The sequence below is a fragment of the Vicugna pacos genome, chromosome 1, assembly GCF_048564905.1.
Source record: "Vicugna pacos chromosome 1, VicPac4, whole genome shotgun sequence".
Taxonomy (NCBI): Eukaryota; Metazoa; Chordata; class Mammalia; order Artiodactyla; family Camelidae; genus Vicugna; species Vicugna pacos.
This window is the reverse complement of record NC_132987.1, coordinates 72,617,509-72,637,447: the sequence shown is the minus strand read 5'-3', so window position 1 is coordinate 72,637,447 and position 19,939 is coordinate 72,617,509. Positions and strand designations below refer to the sequence as shown.

The window sequence follows — 19,939 nt, the reverse complement described above, 5'->3', positions numbered from 1 at the left end:
CCGAGTCATCTCACCCGAGGGACCTTGGACAAGCAAGAGCCGTCCCACCCCCACATTCTCCCCATTTGCATTCTCTTGTGAGCAGTTTCAGCCAAAAAAACCACATGGCTCCCAGACTTATTAAAGAGTCTCAGGTCATAGATATTCCTTTCATGTTGAGTCTTTGATTTTCTGAGGAAGCTTTCTCCACAAGGGGCTTTGGAACAGCCCCTTGTTGCCTGGGTGGCTCCTCTGGGGAGTGATTTTGCTATGGCAAAGGGCGGATGGGCTGCAGGAACACAGGGCAGGCTCTTCTGGGCACCTGGGTGGCCATGTCCCCTTCAGTCCCAGGTTTCCTGTCTCCCTGCTCCCTCAGCCATCTATGGACCTGCAGGGGCCAGGGGCCTCTTAGTCCCCCTCGGCCACAGCTCAGCCTCTCGCAGGGGACACTGGTCTGTGAGACAGAGAGTGGGCACTTGGCTGCGAAGGTCACTGCCTCTGCAGCAGCTGGATCTCTTGATAAGAGGTGGGAAGAGGATGGGGAGACAGTTGGGACATCCTTGCTGCTCCTGCACCACTTCTGAGTCAGAGGGAAGACTTTGGAGAAACTAAAGTTCAAAGACACTGACTGCTGAGAGACTGGTCTATGCCCTGAGAAAACCCTGTGTTGTGTTTCCAGTGTATGGGTCACAGGCCTCCCGGGAAGTGTGAGCACTCTCAGCCCCCTTGGCCCAGGGCTGTGACCCTTGCTAGGCCACAGGCTTCCACCTGGAGCCCCGGCTGTGGGCTCAAGTGGGGCTTGCCAGGCCAAGGGAAGGCTGGGCTGTGAAAGGACTTGCGAGCCGGGAGCTCATCTCATATTCTAAGCCAGCACTTCTTCCCCACTTACGTGCAAATAGAGTCCCTTCCCCAGCGCCCACACCCAGCCCCGTGCATCAAGGCTAACCATACCTATCCACCCCACAAACCTCAAAAGTTAGGGAGAAAAATATGGTGGCTCCTTTTAGAGCTATACATAGAGATGTGTCTGCACCCTACTGACCACACATGTTCACACTGTGCTGCAGGGGCGGCCCACTGGCCCCAGAGGCTCGGGGTGGTCGGGAGCTATTGGTCCAGACCTGCTCCTCGCAGCTCACCGCTCAGCTCTGGTTGCAGCCACTTTTGAGCTCACGATGTTTCCAGCTAGAGTCCCGGAAGGAGGCTCTCAAGGGGACTTTTGGAAGCTCCCCTGGCGAGACTCTTCCAACATTCACCTTCTTCCAAGGCCCCCTCAGGGTCTGGCTGGTACAGTGGTTACTGTTCTGCGGTAAAATTTTATCCTTGTATTCGTATATCAGATGCATAAGCCAGAATGAAGAGGCCGGTAGAACTCTGGCCTTGGAGTCCGGAGCCCAGGGCTTTACTCCCGGGAAAATGCCTGCCATAGATGGGAGTCGTCCTGTCTGCTGTTCCTTTCACCTCCTTAGTTAATAGGATTATCAGTTCTGTCTCTGATGTGTTGCCTTCCTCTGTTCCAGGCATTGTGCTAAACACCTTACCAGACGATAGTTCACTGATCCTCACAACCACCCTATGGGGGGAGGGCAGTAAGGAGAGGACACTATTGTGCTTATTTGCAGATGAGGAAACTGAGGCTTAAGGAGGTTAAGTAATTTCCCATGGTCACCAGACCAGAATGAATTTGGACCCAGATATTTTTCATCCCATAGAGTATTAATCACTAACTTCATATGTCTCTGGAGAGCACCATGGATCAAAATGGACTTGACCACGTTCCTCTTTGGACTGACTGCTTAGAAACAAATAGAGCAATTCTTTAATCCAGTCTAAGTTTCTTTGGCTTTCTCTTTATACAGTCGTCCTTCAGTGTCTGTGGAAGACTGGTTCCAGGAGCCCTGCAGGTGCTCAAGTCCCTTATATAAAATGATGCAGTATTTGCATATAACCTACGCAAATCATCCTGTATACTTTAAATCATTTATAGGTTACTTATAATACATAATAGCATGTAAGTGCTATGTAAATAGTTGTAAGTACAACATAAATGCTATGTAAATAGTTGAAGGTACATGACAAATTCAAGTTTTGCTGTTTGTAACTTCCTGGATTTTTAACTTTATTTTTTATTTTAGATCTGCATTTGGGTGAATCTGCAGATGCAAAACCCTTGGATACAGAAGGCCAGCTGTGTAAGACAGGTCCTGCCTCTGTGGTTTCTACCCGCCTCCCCTATAGAAACAGAGGCTGTAAGTTTTTTATAGTCCAGACCCCAGATACCATCTCTCTCTCTGCTCTATTCCCGGGAACTGCTCTAGGCTCTCCCACCCCTGGCTCCTCTGCCTTGGCAATCAGTTTTGGAAATACTCTGCCAGTTCAATCTCTAGACCCACATCAGGGGGACATGCATTAGGTCTTGTAGCTCCTTCAGCTGCAGGCTCTGTGGCTGTGGCGAAGGGGTGGAGGTGATGTATCTTGATGTGAGCCTCGAAAGACAGGTTGGATTGGGGTAGGCAGGAAGACGCTGATGAGGCATATGTTTTCTAAGGGACTGGAGGTGGGGTGTGGAGGGTGCATGGGTCATGGTGCAGAGCTGGGGATGAGCAGTACCCAGGCAGAGGGGGACACTAGTTTGAGATGGAGCATCCTACAGAAGAGAAAGAGGACAGGAACCTGGATGGTAAGGAATGCTCAGGTGCTCAGCTAGAATGAGACGCAGAGCACCAGACTTTGGATGTTCCTCCTGGCAGAGCAGCAGACTTTTAAGACATATGCCATGGTGCATGCCCAAGGTGGCAGTGGCGAGCCCTGAAGGCAGATGACTGTGCACCCTCCACTTCCTCTCCTCAGTGTGGCTTCACTGGAGAGCAAGCTTTGACTGTGGCCTGTCTGAGGGGCTGTGATTATCTACCCTCCTATCTCAGAGCCTAGTGTTGAGTCTGGCGCTTCTCAGGCACTCAGGGACTTTCAAATGAATGAAGGAACAGTTAGAAGAAGGGAGGGAGGGAAGCAGGAAGGGAAGATGGGTGATCAGTAGGACTTGGTGATGCACTGGCAGCTCCACGCAAATGTCAGCGAATCCCAATCCAGGGTCAGGAACGGAGGCTCGCCCTTTTCTACCTCCACAGATGTCACGGGGTCATCACACACAAGGAAACTCATTCTTCTGATTCTACTGGGTCGTGGAGACTAAGCCTGCATTCGACAACCTCTCAGTCCAAATAACCGAGACAGAAGAGGTAAGAGTAAGGAGAAGGGATCTTATTTCCTTCGGGGGAAAGTTGCTTTGTTTGAGATAGACTTTTGTCCCACCTGTGTCCTGTTCCTGAAGTCAAGGCCTCTTGTTCCATAGTTCATTTGACTTCAAGTGCAGATCCTGGCTTTTAAGAGCACAAACTTAGGTTTCTCTTATCACTACACACTCTTTAGCAGGATGGAGTTGGGGAGCCCAGTGCACCCCATCAGGAACAGGCTCTCCAGAGCCAAGGGCCCTACATAGAGGCCCTTGAGCTCGTTAGATGAATAAAGGCTGACGAGACAAAAAGTACATTGAGATAGAACTTAAAAACAGTAGATTGACTAATAGTAATCCAAAGACCAGTGTACCTCTAACCACATTTTTGTTTATTTTTCAGTGTGTTTCCTTCATGGTCTTTCTTGTGGCTGGCCCTGTGCAGTTTGTGTACTTGTTGAGAGCTTTGACTGTCTTTGACGCTGTTTTTGCTGAACTGGGTTTTTCCGAGACCCTCTCTCCTCATAGGCTCAGTTTCACCCTGCCATCTGCAGTCGGCCAGTTTCGGTGGCAGAAGAGGCCACAACTGCTTCCTGTCGGCCTCCTGGGCAGAAGCATGCAGTGGTGTCTCCTCCTGATCTGGGCCCAGGGGCTGAGGCAGGCTCCCCTCCCCGCCTCAGGTAAGGCCTGAAGTCTAGCCTGGAACTGAAGGAAAAGGGAGAGTGGCTGGAGCAATTATACCTCATCTGTCTGGGGCAGGAAATCCCATTTTCAGAGTCGGGTGTCCCCTAGTGTGAGAAACGGCAGTCTCTGAGAAGGAGGTGCCATTCTGCCTTGGGTGGCGGATGAAGGACTTGGGGTTGGGAGGTGCCTGATTGGCTCAAGAAAAGAAGCAGGAGGGGGACTGATGAGTTTGCTGGCAGAAGTTCACTCCTGCTTGTCTCCTTTCTTCTGTCCTTGAGGAAACTTCTAGAAAAACATTGTATGTTCTCTGTGGATCAAAAATGTCTTCGTCACAGTTTCCAGAGATCCTACTGGTATAGACTGAGTTTAAGTTACTCTATTTCCTTCTATTTAAAAAATCATAAACGGATGTTTCTTGGGGCGTTTCTTTCTGTTTAAAAACTGTGATATAGTTTGGTTTTCATTTTGCTTTCTGAACCATCTGGGGGGATAGGGGTCAGTGCCCAGGAGGGTGGCTTTGCCTGGGAGAAACAGGGCTGCTCTCCAAGCCTCCTTTCCTTTGGATTTCCTGGCTTTCAGAAGGTTTTTCCAGGTGCCCCAAATGGCAGTTACCCAAAACAACCAGGTTCTACTTCGAAGGATAATGTGCCCAGCACAGAACTGGCTGTTGGAAGATACAATAAAACAGAGGCAGAGGCTGACAAGGGCTTATATTCTAGGTAGAGAGACAAAGTAAGTGTGTGGAAATAATCAATATGCCCATCATGGAGATATATTCCAGAAGAGTATCCTGAGAGGGTGAAGTGCTACGCTGTGTAGCAATTATGGTCTGTGCGGGGTGGGGGTGGGGTGACAGGACAGACTGGAGAAACTGTCATTCCAAAAACCAATTGTGGCTTCTAAGCCCCTTGGAATTTCTACAGGAAGTTTCAAGACCCGCTGTTAAAAATGCATGACGGAACAGAAACAGGTTCACAGACATAGAAAACAAACGTAGGGTTACTGGGGGAAGTGGGTAGGAAGGAATAAATTGGGAGTTTGAGATTTGCAGATACTAGCTACTATATATAAATAAACAAGTTTCTACTGTACAGCACAGGGAACTATATTCAATGTCTTGTAGTAACCTATAATGGAAAAGAATATGAAAACAAATATATGCATATATATGTATGACTGAAACACTGTGCTGTACACCTGAAATTGACACAACACTGTAAACTGACTAGACTTCAATTAAAAAAAAAAAGTACGAAAAAAAAATGCATGCTTTTCTCCCTTCCCTAGGCTCCGTGACAGGCAGAATAGTAACGGGGAACATTTCTGCAGAGGAAGGTGGCTCTGTCACCTTACAGTGTCACCTCTCCTCCACCACTGCCAAAGTGACTCAAGTTAACTGGGAGCAGCAGGACCAAGCCCTGGCCATTTATCACACTAACCTGGGGTGGCACATCGACCCAGCCTTCACAGAGCGAGTGGTCCCAGGCCCCCACCTGGACCTCACCCTCCGGTCGCTGACCATGAATGACACAGGAGAGTACTCCTGCATCTATCACACCTACCCTGACGGGATTTACAAAGGGACACTCTTTCTGGAAGTCCTACAAAGCTCAGGTATGTCGCCTTGAGCTGGGTGGCTGATGATCCTTGTCCCCTAGGCGAGAAAATGCATTCCTGCTGAACACTGCAGAGTGGGGCCTCCCAACACTGGTTCACGTTCAAATTACCAGGGAGCTTTTAAATGATACTGATGCTGGTGCCCCATCCCAGACCAGTTGGGTCAGAATCTCTAGGGCCAGGGCAGGTTGTGTTGGGTTCTAAAAACAGCCCCGATTTGAATGTGCAGCAGGTATTGTGAACCACTGTTTTGGGTAAGAAGCATGTCTTATGTTTATTTGTTGGGAAGACCAGTTGTTCTGGTCATTGGAGAAGGGTTCTAGTTAATTAGTTTAGCATCAATTATGCAAATTAGAGTTAGCCCCTAAATTTGTAAAGGATTAGAGCCTAGTGTTTGCTAAGCATCAATGCACAATAATTTACAATTGTGTGGTATTTCATAGTTTCCAAAATGCTCTCCCCTTCATTAGCCACCTGGACACTGAACCCAGTCGTCTGGAGGGTGGGGAAAGGATTGTTAAATCGTGACTGAGAGACAGGATAGCAGAGTGGTGGTGAGCTCAGACTCTTATGCCAGACAGCCTGGGTCCAAATCCTGGTGTTGCTGTTGACCTCAGAGAGGATTACTGAGCTTCTCTGCACAGGGTTTTTCTCATCTTTGAAATGAGGAAAAGATGTAAGACCTTATAAGGTGCTAACATAGGACTGAATTACTTACTGAAAGAAAATGCCCTTAGAACAGCCCCTGGAACATGGTAAGCATGATGTTAGCTGTGAATATGACTCCCTGATTCCCATTTGACTGTCTGGTGGAGGTGGAAGCTGAGGCTTGGCAGCGGCTCAGAGCAGCAGAGCTGACAATAACACGGGTGTTCTGGTTCCCCTCAACCCCACCCTCAGAACTGCTATTTGCTGCCATTGCTTGTGTTGGAGATTAAGTTTTATAAGTTAGCAAAATGTGTGTAAACTGAGAAGATAAAACTTACCTTAAAGTTTCTTCTCAAATGCTACCTCTTCTGGAGCCCTGACAGAGGCCAATGCAGCAAGTGGGAAGAGTCCAGATCCTCCTCTGGTTCTGCAGATGGCCCTCTGCCCCGCTCTGACCCCCTCCAGCTTTGCTCTTCGTCAGCCCTCCTTCCCGACCTGTGGCCAGGCAGGAGACTGAGTCCTCAGGGCAGGAGGAACACATTCTGGGGGATTTGGCTCCCCCTTCCCGGTCCCTGTGGGTACCGTGGGCATTGCCCTTTCCTAAGTGATCTCTTGCCTTAACCATCTTCCTAGAAACCTAAGCCCTATGTTAGAGAGAAGAGGGCCTGGCCTCTGCTACACCCTTCTCTCGAGACTGCCCTAGACCCCCGGGTTCTGCCCGAATTCCTGGGAAGGAGGTGGGGATGGGATGAGGCAGCCTGGAAACCTTTCCACCCACAGCGCAGTGCGCATCCTGACAGTTGTCCTGTTTCCCTCATGCTCTCCTTGGGTCAGGTACCACTCATCTCTTCAAAACTCCCTTCCTGATTCTTTCTCCTTCCATTTACATTTTACATCTTAATGGAAATTCATTTGTTTGTGCTTTAATTCATGTCACGGACATTTATCGAGCACCTGCTGGGTGCCAGGTGCTGGCGAAACAGAGAAGGCAAAGCTGCCCCCTGACTCCCTCCGGGGTCTCCCAGCCTGGCTGGAGTAAGAGTGACAGGCTTAAGGGGAAAGACTTACGCTTTTTTCCTTCTTTGTACTTTAATATTAATTTAATTTTTAATTAAACTTTTTTTACTAGTTTGATTACAAATATGAAGTTCAATAAAAGAAAATGTTCATTTTCTGTTTTTTTCTGGATGCAGTTTGTTTCACTTCATGATGATTATGAAGTGAATATGAAAGTGATTTTGTCAAACAGAAGAGGGGAGTATGAAAAATGGTCTGCTCTGGTGTCAAGTGTACACCCCTCAAGAAATCGTCTTTGATTTCATGATGGGCCAGGTAGATGCTCCACTGTCCAAAGAGCTGGGCTGAAAAACTCCAGACCTGTGGTCAGAGAAAGGCCTGGCCAGTCTCCACGCCCGCGCCTGGACACTGAGGCTGCCCTTTGTTTCTGGCCTAGGCTCACTCACCTTTACCTTGTCTTCCCTCTAGTGGCTGAGCACAGCGCTGGGTTCCTGGTCCCTTTGCTTGGAGCCACGGCCACAGCGCTGGTGGTCATCTGCACAGCAGTCATTGTGGTGGTCACAGTGGCCCGAAAGGTAATGACTCTGGCTGCACATCCAGTCCTGGACACCCCACCCCTGCCCCCTGGTCCTTCCATGTCCCCTTTCTGTCCAGAGAGAGATCCAGGTGTGATCTCCTCCACTGCTCTTTGTGTCTTCTTCACGGTCCTCCTTCTGCCCTTTAGTGGCATTGTCTCTGCTCTCCTTCCGCCCCTCCCTTGTCTGGGAGCCCCTGAAAGATTGGATTTATATCCTCCCCATCTTGCTGTCACCTGCAATTCCTGCCTCCTGCCTGTTGCTTGAGCCATTCCTCTGAGAGTCTGATTTATCTGCTGTCAGTTTGTTGCAACCTTGCATCTGTGCCAGGGTTTTTGAACATTTGCTTATTCAGTTTTAACAACCCTTTAGTTGTGCTAGGCTACCTAGCACTTCTGTTGGATAAGAAATAAACGCTCCAAAAATTTAGGAGCAAAAGGTACATAGCAAGATCAGGAGGTTGTAAATCCTCTGTTACTCTAGCTTAAGAGATCACGTGGCTAAAGAGTACTGGATGGGGAACTGGAAGCTTCTAATCTCAGCATCAAGTGTGTGACGATAGGGATGTTGTTTAATCTCCCAGGTCTCCCTTCTTGACCTATAAAATGGGGATTACGATTCTGCTGGCTCTCTGTCACAGAGCTGTGATGGGCAGGTGGCACATTGCATGTGAAAGCTTTGTAAACCATGAAGAAACATACCCATGTCCTTGTGTCATAACTAGAAGCTGCTGATTAGGATGAGTGAAAGAATTCCTGCTCCTTGTTGCGTCTGCCCTCTCGGGCCTTTAGGGCCATCCCAGGTGCCTTCATTCAAGTCACTAAAACATTCCGGGGAATGTCAGCCTTTGATTCCCAACGGTGTTTTCCACCTCATTCCAGATCCTCCTCCCCAGTGCCTGACTCACTTTCCCTCCAACTCTGGTTCTGCTCAACTAACAACTCAACTCTGCAGCCCCGCTTTGCTCTCTCTGGACTGGTACTTGGTGCTGTTACTCCTGATGTAGGTGGGTTTGCAACTTATCACCTTGTTTTCTTCGTGTTTGTTTTGCCTGTATTATTCCCCCCTCTACTCTTTCTTCCTGTTTTTTGAATTAAGTACTTATTATTAAAAGGATCTGTTTAGTAATTATGCACTTTTCCTTTTCTTTTAGTGGTTATGCTAGAGATTACAAAATAGATCCCTGACTTATTAAAGTCCAATATGTATTAGTACTTTTATCATTTCTTGGATTTAGCAGAAAACTGAGAACACATTATCTCTTCACCTACCTCCCCAACTTATTGCTGTTGTTGTCACATATTTTAGTTCTCTCTATATTTTAAACCCCAAAGAAATGGTAATTGTCTTATGAGTCAATATTCACTTAGATCTACCCCTTCTGTTGCTCTTCACGTCTTCCTGTATGTCCTGTGTTATAACTAGGGTTGTTTTCCTTCTGCCTAAAGAATATCCTTTAGTATTTCCTTGAAGGCAGGCATGCTAGTGATGAATTATCTTGCTTTTTGTTTGTCTGAAAATATCTTAATTTTTCCTTAATTTAAAAGTGATGTATTTCTTTTGCTGGGTATAGAGTTCTTTGCTGGTAATTATTTTCTTTCAGCACTTGGGAAATATTGTTCCATTGTCTCTGGCTTCTCATATTTCTGTTGAGAAATTATATGAGAGTCTTATTTTTGCTCCTTGGAAGATATATTTTCTTTTCTGGCTCTTTAAAAAATTTCTTTCTCTTTGATTTTCAGTGATTTTCAGTAATTACACAGTGCTATAATTGAATAAAGCTATCTGTGTATTTATTCTGTTTGGGGTTTGGAGTGCTGTTTGAATTTGTGGCTTGATATCATTTGTTAGTTTTTGTCATTCTTGGCTATTATCTCTTCATATATTATTTCTCTATCCTTGCTTTCTTTTCCTTCCAGAATTCTAATCACAGGTGGTATTTTCAACATTTTCACTTTTTCCCACGTCCCTTACCCTCTTTTTTGTATTTTCCATCCACTTGTCTCATCAAATGTTTTCTTTGGACATGCCTTCCAGTTTACTAAATATCTTCTTTGATGTATCTAATCTTCTGTTAAATCCATCTGTTGAGTTCTTCATTTCCGTTATCATATTTTTCAGCTCCAGGACTCCTATTTTGTCCTTTGTTTGAATAGTTTACAGTTTGCCAAAATTCTCAATCTTGTTTTGAATTCTTTGAAAACATTAATCATAGTTATTTTGAAGTCTGTGCCTGATAATCCTATTAATTGAGTTCTCCGTGGGTCTTTTAATATTCTCTCCTTTTGCTTGTTTTTTGGACCCATCTTCTTGACTGTTTACTTTTCATTGAGTGCTGCACTTACTACATGAAAACTAGTAGCAGTAACTTGGGGTGTTAATATCATCTTCCTCTAGAGAAGATTCCTTTTTGCTTCTATCAGATGACTAGTCTGCAGGTACTAGCACTCCCGTCACTTTAATTAAATCATGGTGAGAAGATTTAAAACTGAACTTAATTTCTGGTACTTCCTTACTTGTAGTGGGTAGTCCTTCAGGGTCCCGACTCAAGCCTGTGGTATTGCCAAGTCTCCTCTCCTTGGTGGTTTCTGAACTCCAAATTTTGTCCCTCCATCTAGAATCTCTGTAGCTTATCTGCCTCTCAGCTGTAACTTTCAGGCAATTTCTCTAGGAGAAAATCTCCCCAAATCCTCATCTCACCCCTCTGGACTTCCTATTCCTGGATCTTGCTCCCCAGCCCTCAGATTTCTCACTGATTTGGTAGATTTCTGATTACTACAAATAGATGTTTCTAATATTTTGTTCAGCTTTTCCAGCTGTTCTCAATGGAAAGGTTGTTTCAAAGCAACATAGTTCTACCAGAAGCAGAACTCCTATTTTTTTTTTTTAAATTGAAGCCTAGTTGATTTACACTGTTGTGTTAGTTTCAGGGATATAGTGAAGTGATTCAGTTATACATACATATATTCTTTTTTCACATTATTTTCCATGGTAGGTTATTACAACATACTGAATATAGTTTTTTTTGCTATACAGTAGGACCTTGTTGTTTAACTATTTTATACATAGTAGTTTGTATCTGCTAATCCCAAACTCCTAATTTATCCCTATAACTCCCTTTCCCCTTTGGTAACTATAGTTTGTTTTCTGTTCTGTGAGTGTGTTTCTATTTTGTAAATAAGTTGTTTATATCATTTTTTTAAGATTCCACATATAAGTGATATCACATGATACTCATCTTTCTATGTTGGACTTACCTCACTTGGTATGATAATCTCTAGGTCCATCCATGTTGCTGCAAATGGGATTACTTCATTCTTTTTAATACACGAGTAATATGCCATTATGCCACACGCACACGCACACACACACACACATATACACATACACACACACACACACAAATCTTTTGTGGGTCATCGGGTCTCTGTTGCAAGGATACAACTCTGCCATCGCAGTGTGAAAGCACCACAGACAATATGCAAATAAATGAGCATGGCTGTGTTTCAATAAACCTTTATTTATAAACACTGAAATTTGAATTTCATATAATTTTTGTGTTTAACAAAATACCATTCTTCTTTTGAAGTTTTTCAACCACTGTAAAATATAAAATCTATTTTTAGCCCATGGGCAATACAAAAGTCCCTGGTGCCCTAGGTTTGACCTATGGGCCTTAGTCTGCCAATCCCTGATTTAGTAGGTTGTATTGGGAAAAGCTCTGTTTTTCCCTCTTCTCTACTCTTGGCACCACACAGAACACTTCTGACACCAGATGTGTGGGTTTATTCCCACACCAAGCAGTTCTTTTGCACAATCTGGGTGTCCTATAATCAGTCCATTTCTGACACTACCTACTTGGAGTCAACATCAGATCCCACAAGTTAGGGGCTCAGTCCTACAAGACTACCCTCACTTCAGATGCCAGTTGCAAGTCTGACCGACTGGCTATAAATTGAGGTTCCCACAACCCCCTCCTCAAATTTGACAATTTGCTGAGACAGCTCACAGAACTCAGGGGAACACTTCCTTACATCTACCAGTTTATTATAGAATAAAGAATTTGATAAAGGATACAGGTGAATAACCAGATGAATGAGACACATAGGGGTGAGGTCTTGAAGGGTCCTGAGCACAGGACCTTCTGTCCCCATGGAGCTGGGGGTGCCACCCTTCCAGCATATAGATGTATTCAGCACCTCCACATCCCATACTTCAGGGGTTTTTATGGAGACTTCATCGCATAGATGTGATTGGTTATTTGCTCATGTTCCAGCTTTCCCCCATCTCTGGATAATGGAGGGTAAAGCTGGAAGTTCCAGGTGGCGATGCCCAGTCTCCATTCAGGAATCCACTGAAAGTTACCTCACTGGACCAAAAGACAGTCCCGTCACCCACGATAGCCCAACGGATTTAGGAGCCTGGTGTATGACATCCATATCACTCAGGATATTATAGGAGTTTAAGGCTCTGTGTCAGAAACTGGGGTTAATAAAGACCAACTATTAGCAGGAACTGGAGGTAGAGACCAATATATATGTTTCTATTATTTCACGTGGGTCCATTATAACATCCCCACTTCTCTGAGCATTTCATTTCTTCCATAGTTTTCCAAAGCACTGTTGGCGTCTCTGTTGACAGCAGTGTCCCAGGGCCCTTGTGAGGGTATTAAACCTTGAGTTGTGGGATGTGTCCCAATAGTAACAAATGATCCCTCACCCAGTTTTAAGTTCTACTCACCCAGCCCTGATCCCTCCCAGACATACTCTCCCAGTTCCGCCGTGCGTGTTAGCCAGGTCCTTTTGTTCCACTCCCTCCTCCCTCAGCAGGCCCAGCACTCCCTCAGTTACTGCAGGCTGAGATTTTCCCTAATTTTGGGCCAATGGCCAGTAGGGGAGGTGGAGGCAGGTCCTGACAGGGCCCACCTGCCATCAAGGGGAAGGGGCCACTTCTGCAACTTCGGATGGTGGCTCAAGGCTCTCAAGTCCATTTACCCAGAGATCCTCCTCTTAGTCACAGAGATCCCTCCTTTCCCACCAAGACCCTGATTTTGACATAGGAGACTTACCCAGGCTTAGAATTCAGCCTTCTTTGAAGTTCTGTCCCTCTTATAATTAGGTCCTCTCTCTGGTCAGCAGTGCTACAGCTGCATTTCTTTAAATGCTGCCAGGGAGTAGCTTTGACTCTCACACTTTGCTTTCAGTTGCTGGTAGATGTGTCACAGCCTCTTCTCAGTACATCAGTGGAATTAAGTAAAAGCTACCCAATCCTTTAGCCCCCAAAAGCACTATCTGCCCCACGCTTCTCAAATGTCGAGATGTCTTACCAGCTCATAATCTACTCCCATCTGTGTCCCGTCCCATTTCACACTGGTGATGGGTTTCACATTCCCATTCAGCTGGTGAGGGATTCCCCTCCACAATCCCACCCTTCGAGTCTGTCTTCTAGGGCCATTCCCAGGGGCAGCTATTTGAGATCAGATCCCAGAAATAGAGCATGACGTGAATTCTGATGAGCGTGACTTATTGGGATGGGCTCTCAGATGGAGGGTAGTGAAGGAAGCGGGGTAGGGCTAAGGGGTGTGGTCTCAGCTGGAGATGTGATTGAAGTAAGACTTGTTTGCAGATTTGCTCAGACCTTGAGGAGGGAGCTGGCCTTTTGAAAACCCACCTCAGTCAGTCATTGATTGCTGGCTGCTTGTCCAGAGAGATCCAAGAGAGATTCTCCAGAGGAAGAGCAGCTGTGAGCCACTCACAGCTTAGACTCCCCGTGTCTGGGGATTGGGAGCACCGGTCAGGTGGGGAGGAGATCTGAGCTGGGCACCAACAGCTTTCCCTGCAGCCCCCAAGAGCCAGTGGACTGCATTATTCAGGAGGATGGCCTTTGGAATCAGACAGAACTAGGTTTTGGATCCTGGCTCTGACACTTGGGTAACTGTGCCACCTAACTTTGCCGAGTCTCAGCTTCTTCATTGGTAAAATGGGAAGAATTATGGTTCTGCCCTATTTGGGTTGTAGAAAAAGTTAAGTCAAATAATTCATGTAAGCCAGCTGGCATTTTTCCTGGCATGTATTTATTAAGGTCTTATCATTATCATAAAATTTACTGACTGTAGCACTTCATGATACCTGGTGCTCAGTAAACAGTTATATTGCATAGATTGATCATGACTGAATGAATGATTATTTCTTGCTAAGCAACTACTGAGAAAACTGCTCCCAGGGGACCTTCTGTGAGGGAAAAGAGAGATGGGTGTGTCCTGCTCCAGGACAATGACTACCAGCTGTTGTCAGGTTCTCCAAGAGGGCCATGTTGGTCCTGCAGACCTCGATAGCTCCCTCTGGTCCTTTAGAACAACGTCAGTGCATTAACCCCAAACTTGTTTTATACACTGATTACAATGACAGGGTCCCCTTCACAGTCATAGAAAATAAACTTATGGTTACCTAAGGGGGAGGTGGGGGAGTAAATTAAGAGTTTGAGATTAACATATACAATATATACTATATACAAAATACATAAACAACAAGGACCTACTGCATAGCACAGGGAACTATATTCAATATCTTGTAATGACCTATAATGGAAAATAAAAAGAATACATGTATGTATACGTATAACTGAATCACTTTGCTGTACACCTGAAACTAACCCGACATTGTAAATCAACTATATTTCAATTAAAAAACAAAAAAGAAAAAAAAACAATTATGAAGTTCCCTACACAGGATGGGATGGAAACAGAACAGCTGAAAGACCCCCTCAGGCACGTTTACGGTTCCCAGAGGGCTGCTGGAAGCCAAAACAGTCCTAAGATTCAAAGGCAAGGGTAGGCAGTCTAAGAATGCAGATGAGAACACACCAATCCAAAAGGTCGCACAGCTCTGAGACAGACTTGAGCATCTATAGGATTAAAATGGAGAGAGTTGCATCAAGGGATGTAGTGCTTCTTTTAATTACAGCACCAGCGTGACCTACAATGACCCTCCTTTTCTTCACACTTACAGTTAAGGTACAGCCACTTCTACTGAGAAGAAATGAATGAAACAGTAGGTGAGCCCAGCTCAGCCTGTGGTGTGGCCCCACCCCGAGTCTGTGACACGTGTTCACGGCGCCCACCCGCGCTGCCCCGGCCACCCTCCCGCTCGCACTCTGCTCGTATTCATGCTCTGCTGCGCTTGACACCAGCCGATGAGGATGGTGCCGGTTCCTATCCCGGGAGCAGTGGGCTGAGCAGAATGAAGTTTGGCTGGTGTTTGTTGTTATTTCCCAAGCCTGGGTGTGGCTCTCTGTGACTCTGCCGTTTGGACGTACGGAGGGGCTGGCTGACCCGCTCTAGAGCATCTGCGTGAAGGCTGAGAGGATGTCAGCTTTCCATGGCATGTCATTAGGCGTTTCTTCTGCCACCCTGCTTGTGCCTGCTGTTCTTTCATTCTCTTGCTTCTGGGCACAGCCCTCACCTGTGACGCTGTCATATGGATGTGATGACTGGTTTCACATCCTTGATTTTCCAGAATAGGTTTCACTGTCTGTCCTACTGTCCCATAAGTGCAAATGTACTTGTCTGACCATGAGTCTGTCCTTTGATTTGGAAAATTCTGTTCATTTAGATTTGGGACTGAGGGGGAGAGAGTGCAAATGAGAGCAAGCAAGCAAGTGAGAGAGAGACTGTGTGTGTGTGTGTGTGTGTGTGTGTGTGTGTGTGTGTATTTCACTCCTAAGACATATATTGAGCATCTGTTATGGGCTCTGAGGTTACAAAGAGGAACATAGCACAGATCTTTCCCTCGGGGTAGCTCACAGTTTGGGGCTTGGAAGAGACAGAAGGGTAAACAAATAAATTCCAGACAGCACAGACTGTTACCACGGAGAACACCCAGGCCCACAGTGGAACACACAGGAAGGCTGTAACTCTCCCGGAAGGGTCTGAGACATCTTCCTGGACGTGTGCTGCAGATAGCTGAGTCTGGAGGAATGAGTAGACAGCTTTTCAGGGAACTACAGGGAATGGACAACGGGGGTAGCATATACAGCATCGGAGAGGCAGGAAACAGTGCCTGGCATATGAGAAGCTGCAAGATGAGAGGCAGCCTGGCTGAGACGAGCACGGCCTGGAGTCTGACAAACCCAAGTCAGGATTGGTACGTCAACTGCCTGTGACTATCAGCTCATTCCAGAGTAGGAACTTCAATAGGGCTGTTGCTGAGAAGACACAAAGAAACTAGCCCACTTTGTGCTCCTAGCAGATTCTCAATAAATGGTGCCTCTCTGGCATCCAGGCCCTATACCAGAAGTTGGGGTGCTGGCTGGAGAAGCACTCAGGAAATGAAGCTGGAAAGGTGTGTGACCAAATCACAAAAGGTGTTTTGGGAGGCATCACACACAGTCTCCTTGTGGGGCATATAGTGAAATGATAGCCTTTCTCTCTGGAAGAATGAACCTTACACAATCTTTTTTATACAACTGAAGGTGTTTGAAGTCCATGTTGGCTGTTACAGGAGGTTAAGCACCCTCCTATGGACAGTGGGGGCCATTGACGGATTTTAGGCACAAGTGTGGCATGATCTAACTTCCATTTTTGAAAGATCACACTACTGGTGGCCGTGTGAAGGTTGGACTAGAGGTTAGACGGAATCTAAGACCCGTGAGTCTAGGGGTACAGGTGAGTGATGAGACATGGAAGTAGAGATGGAAAAGAGGGAATCAATTTCAGAGCTGCTTAGGGATAAAACTGGATAGGATTTTATGGCCAATTGGAGTTTGAAATTGATCACCATGTTTCTGGTTGCCTGGTGCCATCAATCAGGACAGAGAATGCAGGGACAGGAGCAATGATAGGAGCAGGCATGGTGGGTTCTCTAGAGACAGATTGAGCCTGAACTTGTGGGTGGTGAGGTGGGGTCTGGAGCTCAGAAGCCTGGGATAGTTTGGATAAGATTTGGGAACCCTCAGAGAACAGAAGGTGGTTGTAGATGGACATATGGATGGGGTGTTGAGTGTGAGAAGGCAGAGGTGGGAACCCGGAGGAACCTCTTTACGTTGGGAGCTGATGTGTAAGCAGGATAAAGAGCAGGCCTGGCTGCATCTTTAGATGTGGCTTCACAGGTGGCAGAGAAGCAGGAGAGCATGCCACCATGGGAGCCAGGAAAGGAGAGCATCTCAGAGAGGAAGCTGTGTCAGAGGCAGCAAGGAAGGAGGACGAGAGAGTTGGGACTGGAAGCTGCCTCCCCAGGCTCAGTGTCCAGTAAGTAGTGAGGGGGTTGGGTGGGGGCTCAGCGTACGAGCAGCCGGGGAGTTTTCAGTGGAGCAGTTAATACCGAAATCTAGCTGTGACGGGGTGGAGAGATTAAGAGTTAAGAAACTGGTGTTGGTAAGAACACAGCTTTGTGTGTGTGTGTGTGTGTGTGTGTGTGTGTGTGAGATAATAGGTCATCACAACTATGGATCATGTTGGGGGGGGGTGACTTTTTATTTTTAATGGAGGGACTGGGGATTGAACCCGGGACCTCATACATGCTAAGGGCGCGCTCAACCACTGAGCTATACCCTCCCCCTTGAGGAGTAACTTTGAATAACATCCCCACATTTGTTTGTTTGTTTGTTTGTTTCTGGAAGAAATGTCTCAGAATGCATTCTGCAGAAGGCAGCCTCGGGACGTCTGGGCAGGAGGAGTGGCGGCCCAGGGCTCCGTCATCCCCCGGCAGCTGTGTCCGGGTGGAGGCCGTGCCCTCCGGCCTCGGCAGGGAGCAGACGGAAGAGGACTACGCGGAGCCGCACGACTACTTCAACGTCCTGAGTTACAGAAGCCTCGGGAGCCTCAGCTTCCCCGCCGAGACCAGTTAGCTCTGGGAGGCATCTTGTAGGAGACACGGCCCGGTCTTTGCTATCACAGATGGACGACGCGCATCTGCACATCGCAGCTCCGTCTGCGCAAGCACGCGCGCGCGTGTGTGCAGACATGTGTACGTGCGTGTGCCTCTGTGTGTGTGTTCAGTTCAGTGAATGTATGTCGTCCTCTCCTCTGTCTGCATCTCCTCTACCTTTCCCTCCATTCCATTGTGGCAGACCCAGGTGAGGAGCTTGTATCTCGATTATGAATGCAAAGTTAAAAAAACCCAAACAACACTTGACCTGGCTTTGAATCTGGCAGCTGGAGCAGATCCTGCGGCTCTGGGAAATTCATTCCCCCTGCAGCACTGGGCAGGGTTTGGGGCTGCAGGGCCCCTCACCTCCTTCCTCACTGCCGTTTTCATGGGTATTCACACATTCCAGGCATTTTTATGAATAAGGCACACTGCCAGCTTCTGTGGGGGGATCAGAGGATGACTAAACCATCATCTCATCTTGTAGGTCTCAGCCCTGCAAGAACTTACAGTTAAGTGGGGAGACAACATTTATAGGAAAAGATAGTGAGGAGGTAAGGATCCAGGACACAGGCCTTTGGGAAGAGATGTCAGCTCAGGGTGAGGTGGCAGGAGAAGCTGATCTGTGGTGAAGTGGCCTGGGAGGATGCAGGGAACAGAGGCTGGGCTGTTGAGAGCAGGAATTTGGTCTAGAGAACTCAGAGAAATTAAATTGGGAGCTGAAAGTCCCCCATGGAACACCCTGGTACCAGGGAGCCAGTAAGACTTCAGATTTTATTCTCTGGGCAGACAATTCAAACCTCCTCTTGCTGGATTTACACCAAGTCCAGAGATGGCCTGATACAGAGGACTCTGGGCCCTTCCAGCCACGTGCACTAGGGGAGCCCACAGAAACGGTGCACGTCCACTGTGGGGCTGGAGCTTGGCCATTGGGCCGCCGTCCACCTCCTCTCTATCAATCTGACACTGAGCCTTTGAAGAAAGAATCTGTCTCCTACCAAAAGGAAAATCTGGATTTTTAAAATAGGGACTCTTCCTAGGAAAAAAAAGGAAGGCGTTTAAGATACGGTGTTTAAGATACAGAATTTAAGAAAGGAGCACCCTCCAACCAGCTGCCCTAAGCCCTTGAGCTCACCCCCCGCACCGCGTTGTGCTGGGGCTGGAGGGGCATCTGAGCTGCTCCTGTCTGTTTACCTGCTGTGCAGGTTTCATCCTCCCACTGCCTCGCTTAGAAGAATGAGGGAGGTTGGGTTTCCAGGAGACTGATTTTCTTTCATGGGCTCAGGAACTGAAGAGGATGCGAAAACACGGTTAGAATAGAGCACTGGCCTGCTCCCTAAGAATTAGGCAGGTGAAATGAGGAGACAATTCAACTCCTCCTCCTCGGATTTTTATTTTGATGTTTTTCACTTCTCTACCAAACAGGTATGTAGTTAGGCGCAGTGAGCTGAAATCCATCCAGAGCACCAAGTCCTTTGGAAGAAAGGTAGATATATGTCAAAATGCTGTTATTTGCCATGGCAGTTTGCAGTATTTTTCTTACAAAATCAGTGCAGATTGATTGGGTGGAGAACACTAGTCACAACTTGGAAATGAACATGTAATGACAGAAACGGAGTGGTGTTGATATGGAGACGACGTATATCCGGCTGAGGCTGGACTGAGAGTTGGGTGTTATTTAACCTGATGATAGTATCAGGGAAAGATTTACAAATGCCGTTTGGATGGTGATAAAAATACAAAAAGCCCCATAGATGTTGTAAATGGATCAGGTTACTAAAATGAGACTGAATTAGACAGAAATAAATTTTAACGTGGAATTCACTGAACGAGACTTCCCTCGGAGAACCATAGAGGAAAGTCCCCCCAAAGCCGGACTCCGGGAGGTTCCCGTCATCCTGTGTGGCTGTCAGGCGCGTGAGAGGTGGGCGGTCCTGTTGAGATGGGCTGTGATGGACGTATAAATACACACCAGATGTTGAAGACTTAATAAGAATGTCAACTGTCCACATTAGTAATTGAAAAATATTGATTGCATGTCAAAATGATAATATTTTATATCTATTGGGATAAATAAAATATATCATTAAGCTCAATGTGACCTGTTTCTTTTTCATTTCTGAATGTGGCCACTGGAAAATCTAAATTGTGTATGTGGCTTCCATTGTATTTTCATTGGACAGTGTGGCTTTAGACTCTGAGCCCCAGCCAAGGTGGTACCTGGGGAGAGTGTCTGTCTCTGACTGGTGGGCTCTGTCTCTTCCTCTCTTTCACTCAAAATAGGGTTTGAGGAGAATTTTCCTTCTTTTTATGTCTTTTGAGAA

General features: G+C 46.6%; 1 protein-coding gene across 1 annotated transcript; it reads left to right on the top strand.

Moving 5' to 3' along the window:
• Positions 1 to 3,626: 3,626 nt before the first annotated feature.
• Positions 3,627 to 17,795, top strand: TIGIT (T cell immunoreceptor with Ig and ITIM domains). Its single transcript, XM_072967427.1, has 5 exons — positions 3,627 to 3,891; positions 5,183 to 5,509; positions 7,646 to 7,752; positions 16,712 to 16,714; positions 17,368 to 17,795. Exons 1-5 carry the CDS (start codon positions 3,627 to 3,629, stop codon positions 17,593 to 17,595), a joined length of 930 nt encoding a protein of 309 aa, XP_072823528.1. The 3' UTR covers positions 17,596 to 17,795.
• Positions 17,796 to 19,939: the final 2,144 nt, after the last annotated feature.